The sequence below is a fragment of the Pseudomyrmex gracilis genome, unplaced genomic scaffold (assembly GCF_002006095.1).
Source record: "Pseudomyrmex gracilis isolate BER0280 unplaced genomic scaffold, ASM200609v1 scaffold_197, whole genome shotgun sequence".
NCBI classification, from domain to species: Eukaryota; Metazoa; Arthropoda; class Insecta; order Hymenoptera; family Formicidae; genus Pseudomyrmex; species Pseudomyrmex gracilis.
In genome coordinates, this window is record NW_018020781.1 from 198499 (window position 1) to 206260 (window position 7762).

General features: G+C 32.2%; 1 protein-coding gene across 2 annotated transcripts; it reads left to right on the plus strand.

Moving 5' to 3' along the window:
* Positions 1 to 1722: 1722 nt before the first annotated feature.
* On the plus strand, positions 1723 to 4570 carry LOC109858292 (protein FAM50 homolog). Of its 2 annotated transcripts, none has more exons than XM_020435392.1 (5): positions 1723 to 1827; positions 2119 to 2930; positions 3151 to 3305; positions 3402 to 3514; positions 3607 to 4570. In XM_020435392.1, exons 2-5 carry the CDS (start codon positions 2207 to 2209, stop codon positions 3725 to 3727), a joined length of 1113 nt encoding a protein of 370 aa, XP_020290981.1. In that variant the 5' UTR covers positions 1723 to 1827; positions 2119 to 2206; the 3' UTR covers positions 3728 to 4570. The 2 variants fall into 2 exon arrangements, with proteins under 2 accessions (XP_020290981.1, XP_020290982.1); XM_020435393.1 differs by having other exon boundaries at positions 1723 to 1823.
* Positions 4571 to 7762: the final 3192 nt, after the last annotated feature.

Genomic DNA, 7762 nt, shown 5'->3' on the forward strand with positions numbered 1-7762 from the left:
TGCGACTTGCGTTTAATGTAGAACGGCCTTTGAGTTCCACTTTTGTGGAAATACGGCTAAAACCAGCGGCTGAAACCGTCGTAAAAAATTACAATAGGATGGCCGCTCTCAGATTTCTCTCTGCTGCTAGTATCTCTGTTTTTGTCTCGTCGTCGCTGATTGGTTGAATTTATACGAGTGCAGTCCAAGACAAAAGAACAACGAAAAGTAAAGAATGACTGCTTATTAGCAATTGCTGAGCGCTGATTCCTGCTGAACGCAGTCATTCTTTACTTTTCGTTGTTCTTTTGTCTTGGACTGTACTCGTATAAATTCAACCAATCAGCAACGACGAGACAAAGACAGAGATCCTAGTTGTGATGCTCTCTATCGCGGACAGCTCGACAATGGCTGCTTTCCTTTTAGGAGACACAGTCGACACAAGTCGACACAAAAGTCATTCTGTCTTCGTTCAGTATTTAGTGAGAAACAAAGACAGAATGACTCTTGTGTCGACTTGTGTCGACTGTGTCTCCTAAAAGGAAAGCAGTCAATGGAAGGCGCGTTCCATATTATAGTTCAGTGATGATGACGGTTCTCGCTTGTGTGCGTATCCTCACCACGTCTGTGTTCTCATAGCACGGAATAGAATCATGTCCACAAACTTAGCACGGAATAGAACCATGTTCACGAAAAGCTATCGCAGAAACTCTTATGGCCATGGCCGCTCTCAGGCTTCTCTCTCATGATATGACATATCATGTAGACCGGCCCAGTGGTCTCGCGGCCTGAGTGCAGGGACTGCGAACCTGGAGGTCCTGAGTTCGAATCCGCTCACCAATCTAAGGATTTTTTTCGGGCCAGTCTCTTTCAACCGAGTTTATCGGTTGATCGGCGAACTAAATCGGGCCTCCAAAAATTAATTCGGGTGTGTAATCCCGAATAGCAAAGAAGATGACGTATTATGTAATATATACGTATATTTATATGTATACATAAATTTATGAAATATATGTATAATTTAGTACGCATATATGTATAATCGGTCTCTCGGCTATTTCTATTTTCATCTAACAGAATGTATATCAGTAATGGTTGATTAATTGCGAGGTGATGTGTTAATTTCCGAATATCATCGATATACTTTATTTTCACTAGAACGTCATAAAATAAAAAAATTACAATATGTATAAAACGAAAATGCAAAACCTAAATTTTTTGTCATGTGTGATTAAAATATTAAGTTTTTTACTGTTTTTTTTCACAAAATCTGCTCCGTAGTGTTCGACTTGAAAACACGTATTATATCGAACTTGACACAATTAAATGACACAATTAAAAGAAAAAATCGCTCGGAGATCAAGTTTCATGACATAAAACTGTAATTGTCCGACATGATGAGAGAACAGTTGGACTTCGGTAGTGACTGTTTAGGCACAAGACGAAATCACGAAATTAGAGTTAGGTATTACAATATATGTTATGCAGTTAAATAACATACAAAACTCAATGCAGTTAAATAACATACAAAACTTAGTTACTGAAATACATTTCGATGTACTTAAAGAGCCGTCTACAATGGAGAGTTGTAGGCCGTAACAGTAAGAAATTGACAAATCACAATCGATTATTCTTCTGTACTTTGTCAGTGATTGGTCAATTTCTTACTATTACGGCCTACAACTCTCCATTGTAGACGGCTCTTTACGACTTACGGCTTACGACTGTATTGTAGAACAGGCCTTGCTTTCAATAGACACTACGACATTTTATTCGTTTCTTGTTGAATCAAGAAAAGATTGTCTGATATATTTAATAACTGTGCTTTATTCTTCTAATTAAGAGTAGGTATGTACGAAATTATTCTTTTATAAGAGCAGCGATTTTAGGCGTTTATATATTTTGCTATCGACGCTATTATTTAACAAGACCTAACCTTTCCATACCTGGTGGTGTCTATATAAGATACTCTAAAATCAATTTTAAAACAAAATCGTCAATTGTGATTACTTATAAATAACACATAGTGTTCTGTTTGGATTAAATAAAAGAAACAATTAAGAAGTTTTAATCATCTATTACAAAACTTAAAGCTTATGTGTAATGCAAGATTAATATGCAGTATAAATGTTTTTATAGGTAGAAATTGTTTCTATATCAGTAATTGATATAGAAGTATCAAGAAATTAATATTTACTATTGCGATTAGTACATTTCTATAAAAAAAATGGCACACTACAAAGGAGCAGCCAGTGAAGCTGGCCGTGCTATGCAGTTGATGAAAAAAAGAGAAATTGCTCAACAAGAAATAGAACTACGAAAAAAGAAAATTGAAGATGACTTGAAGATACATAATATAGAGAATAAGTTTGCAACTCATTATAATGCTGTTGAGCAGCAATTAAAAACTTCTACTATTGGTTTAGTTACATTGAATGAAATGAAGGCAAAGCAAGAAAATATTGTGAAAGAGCGTGAAAGAAAACTTGCTCAAAAAGAACGAGAAAAAGAACAAGAGAAGGAGAGGGCACTGGCAGCAAAACAAGCAGAAAAGAATAAACAGAAAAGACAAATTCAGGCCTTATCTTTTAATTTAGATGAAGATGAAGATGAAGATGAAGATGAAAATGAAAATGAAAATGAAAGTGAAAATGAAAATGAAAATGATAATGAAGATGTAGATGAAGAGATTTCTTATAGCGGAGAAAAATTTGTGAAAGCACAAGATGTGCATTCCAGTGAACCTGTGATCAAAAAGATCAAGAAAAATCCTGATGTAGATACAAGTTTTCTGCCAGATAGAGAAAGAGAAGAAGAAGAAAATAAACTTAGAGAAGAATTAAGACAAGAATGGGCTAGAAAGCAGAATGCACTAAAGGAAGAAGAAATTGAAATCACATTTAGTTACTGGGATGGATCTGGTCATCGTCGCAGTGTTATAATGAAAAAAGGTAAAGTTCAGTATAGAAGACACATGTGTATTATATAATATAAACTATTATAAAGTCATATTATTTTAGTGTTGAAATGCATAATATATTTTTGTGATTTATATATTCTTGGAAATTTTTTTACAAGATTTAAATTAACTTTTTAGTTTTTAATTTATATGTACTATGATATGAGATCTACAGTGTGAATTTTATACCTTGTCTTTTTTTCTCAATGCAGGTAATTCAATTTATCAACTTCTTCAAAGATGTTTGGAAGTTTTAAGGCGCGAATTTAGCGAACTTAAAACAGTAATGGCAGATCAGTTAATGTATGTTAAGGAAGATCTTATACTGCCACATCATTATACGTTCTATGATTTCATTGTCACTAAGGTAAGGAGAGATACAATCACATATGTTCACAAAATAACAAATGTTTACTTTATTATTTGTGATAAAACACTAATATTTTTTAAGTAACCATTTTAGGCACGAGGAAAGAGCGGGCCCTTATTCACATTTGATGTTCATGATGATATCCGAGTTATGCATGACGCCTCTGTTGAAACCGAAGAATCACATGCTGGAAAAGTTTTACTTAGGTATGTTCGTTACTTAAGAGATCTGGATGTATGTACACAATAGTTAATTTTTGTGAATCATCTTTTTTCAACTTTTTGTTTCATACTTTTAGGTCATGGTATGAGAGGAACAAACATATCTTTCCAGCGAGTAGATGGGAACCTTTTGATCCAACAAAAAGTTATGATAGATATACGGTATCAGATAAAAACAAAAAAAAAGATAAAATGTGATCAGCAGTTTTCTAAAATAATGTTATGTTTTTTCTTAATGTAGGATAGAAATATGACACTTGTTTATATCGTACAGTAATAGTTACGAAAATGACCAAAAATAAGTTTGTCTACGAAGTTGATCCATCGTGATCGTCTACGCTTGGCAACGCTAACTTGTTTGACATTTTGTTTTGACTCTAGTCTATTGATTCATTGATCTTCATGTTTTTATATTTCCTTTATCTTCATACCAATTATAAGTCAACCTCGCGACTATTACTGTAGGTGTATTTAAAATCTAAGGATATCTAACAAATACTTCAAAATATCAATTTTGTAATTGTATTAGTGGATATCTTTGTTTCATTATGACTGATTTTTTATAGTAACGTAATATACATATGTATATGTATCAAGTCTACCGGAAAGTTCTGTCCGTTTCTATTACAACAAGTTTCGACACGTAAGCACATGTTTATTTGGCGCATGTGTGCCTCTCTATTTTCATCACTTAATGTATACATACTGACGTAGCAAATTAACTAAAACAAAGTTGATTCACGTTAGTCTTATGTGTGAAGCGATAGTGTACCCATGGCTACTGATAAAGTTCATTTACGCCACTGTATTTTATACGAATTTCAACAAGGAAGAAATGCTACAGAAGCATGTAGAAATTTATTGAAAGTGTTTGGTGAAGGTACAGTTTCTGATAGGACATGCAGAAGATGGTTCGAAACAGGTGATTTCGACCTTAGATAAAACATTCGAAACAGGTAATTTCGATCTTAGATAAAACATTTTTCAAAAATGGGATATACAAATTGCCTTCACGCTGGCAAGAAATCATTAATATAATAATGGCAATTATATTATTTAATAAAGTTTATTGACGGTAAGAAAACTTTGTATTTTGTTTTATTCCAAAAACGGACAGAACTTTTCGGTAGACCTAATATATAGTTAAAGTATTGTATCTTGTGTAAATAACATTATTTTTTGTAATTATGTACATTTTTATTGTGCGTGTCTTTATTTCACAATGTATAATAGATAACTTATAAGTGTACAAAATAAAAACCAAAAATGAGTTTGGATATTTTTAATGATTTACATGATCGAAAGCACAATAGTATTATAAGTGATATAAAATATCAAAAATATTTTAAATCACTTGAAAAAAGTATTTCAGACGTTCATTTATGACAAAAGAATTTTATATACATATATACAGGGTGTCCGGAAAATCGCTGCCAATACTTCGGGAAGTGATTGGGGAATGGGGATCCACAAAAAGAAGGAAAAAAAAGTATATAAACATAGGTCCGGAAATAAAGTCATTTCCGAGTTATAGCCACTTATGTTTAAAAATCGTAATTTTTTTATAATCAATTTATTATATTGTGTTTTAATATAAATAACTGTTGTATTTTAATATAAATAACTTCATTTCGGACTATTTTAATAGAAGAATAAGGACCTGCATTCGTGCTGAAGGTGGTCATTTTGAACATAAACAGGTATTTAAGGTTGTATTCAGGGTAAGATATCAGTCAAAAGTTTAAGAAACATAGCGTAAACCGAACCTATTTTAATATTTAGATAATGATTGTTTGTTAGAAAAGTATTATTTGCACTAAAATAAGTAAAAAAAACTATTTATTATACTTTTAATAACTACGGAAAAGTTTTTCCGTATATATTTTGTGTGTGTGTGTGTGTGTGCCATTTTAATGTTCACTTTTGATACTTTTGAGTAGGATTATACTTTACTTGCAACGTAAGATAAATGAAAAACTGGAAATATATTAATCATAAAAGTTTGTTAAAACGTAACAATTGATGTATAAAATTACAAATATAATTTGTAAATAATAATTGTTATAATAAATAATTGTTTTATGTATATTAAATATATTTTTTTATTAATTTTAGCAAAATATAAATTTATATTTTATGGGATATTCTCGACTATTTTTTCAAGTGGAATTTATTTTTAAGATATTTATTAACAACTGCAAAAAGTTTCAAACTTACGGCATATCTACATCTACAATTATTTTTTAATTTATATTCGAATATCGTAAAATCCCATAAGAACTCGTGTTACATTAAAATCGTGCTAACTTTTTAACAAGGCTCGCAAAGGAGCTGAAATTTTGAACAATTGTTTTTTTAATATTATCCACTGACTGGCAAAATTTGAATAATCTGGCATATCTTTTATCTTACCCTGAATACAACCTTAAATCAAATTAGATATGATGTTCAAAATAACCACCTTCAGCACGAATGCAGGTTCTTTTTCTTCTATCAAAATACTCCGAAATGAAGTTATTTATGTTAAAACACAACAGTTATTTACGTTAAAACACAATAAAATAAATTATGATTATAAAAAAAATTACGATTTTCAACTTTAAAAGTGGCTATAACTCGGAAATGACTTATTTCCAGACCTATGTTTCTATAACTTTTTTTTCCTTCTTTTTAGATCACCCCAATCACTTCTCGAAGTATTGGCAGCGATTTTCCGGACACCCTGTACAACGTTGAGATCTAACACATCAGACACGTCACTGTGTTTTACATATTTTCTTTAAATATTTTTTTTATATGTAATATTAAAAAGTTTAGATTCCGTTTTGTGTTGAATTGGGAACGAATAAAAATGAATATAATTGAGAAACATGAAAAATATATGGATTGATGTTTTCAAGTACTTTGTACATATTTATCTTTGCACAGCCCAAGGATCTCCAGTTGCAAGAGATGATGTACACAGAATATGAGGCGAGAAGAAAACGAAGACCAAGGACATAGCCAGGACTCCATTATGAAATATAAGCATGTCAGAATTATCATACATATTGGCTGGCCAGATGCCGACACGGAGATATGCTGTCCGGTCCCGAAACGTTCGATTATTTAAACAAACCTGTGCGATACGATCTCAGTCACACCCATTACTTTAACGCGCCCTATGCGAAGACGAAAGGAATTCTCGGCCAGGTGAGAGATCATATGTATCACGACGCGCGCGCGTCTTGATGTAACTCGAGATTATTTATGTATTTTTAATGAAAAATAAAATTACAGGTAAGATTATATATATGTATTTTTATATATAGTTTTTAATAATCTCAAAAGTATCTGATCTAATTTAATTACAAATATTTCACAATTAATCTACAAATATATTTTTCTCCTCTTGCATGTATATTTATATTTTAAAGTTAGGTTTAAGTTTAGGATTAGGTTTATATTGCAAGATTTGTGTGCACTATATCAAATATATTCTCCTCACATAGACATAACGTCTACTGGACGTCCATAACTCTATGTGACGTCTAATGAACATCTAATGGAAGTTTGTATAAAATATTGTTCCACACAGTGGATATATGTCACGAAATAGGTCAAATTTTATGAAAAAGAATATATACAATTCGCTACACGGTTAACAAATGTGTGATATTTAAACTTTCAAAAACCACATCTGTCACATTTAAAAGAACAACACATTTATTATTACACTTTACTCCCTCTAACAGAAACTGTCCACCTGTAAAATTTCTTTTTTTAACTCCAAACGTATAATTTCATCCTCATTAAGTTCCCATGAAATTTTATACGTTTTCATGTGTGTGTTTGGTTTGTAACAATGTGCTCGTTCCAGAAACATATCGCCAAAAGCTTCTCACAATTTGGAACGGGGTTTACAATCTTGCTTTGCGGGGTGCACAAATGAAACGATCCCAAGGGTGAACGCGAGCGAACAATTTTCTCTGCGTGTGCACATATCGAAACCAAAATTTGTGTCGTGTGCGCACGAAAATTACGAGGTGGATAACTCTCACATGAATAATAAACGACGCGCTAATGTGCGCGCCCCTTTCGACACCCCTGTTTTCTCTCGATCTTAACTGAGTCGTGTCCGAAAGCGCACGGTAGACACCCGCAATTTACATCACTAATTCATTCGCTTGTTTACGCTTCATCGCTCACATTGATTGTTTATGCTTTATTGTTTCTAGCGAATAGTCACGAGAT

Excerpts from the sequence above, each read along its gene's own strand:
- LOC109858292 (XM_020435392.1), top strand. The coding sequence starts at position 2,207 with ATGGCACACTACAAAGGAGCAGCCAGTGAAGCTGGCCGTGCTATGCAG. Across the intron at positions 3,306-3,401 it reads ATGATTTCATTGTCACTAAG|GCACGAGGAAAGAGCGGGCC; the intron begins GTAAGGAGAGAT and ends TAACCATTTTAG. Across the intron at positions 3,515-3,606 it reads GCTGGAAAAGTTTTACTTAG|GTCATGGTATGAGAGGAACA; the intron begins GTATGTTCGTTA and ends TCATACTTTTAG.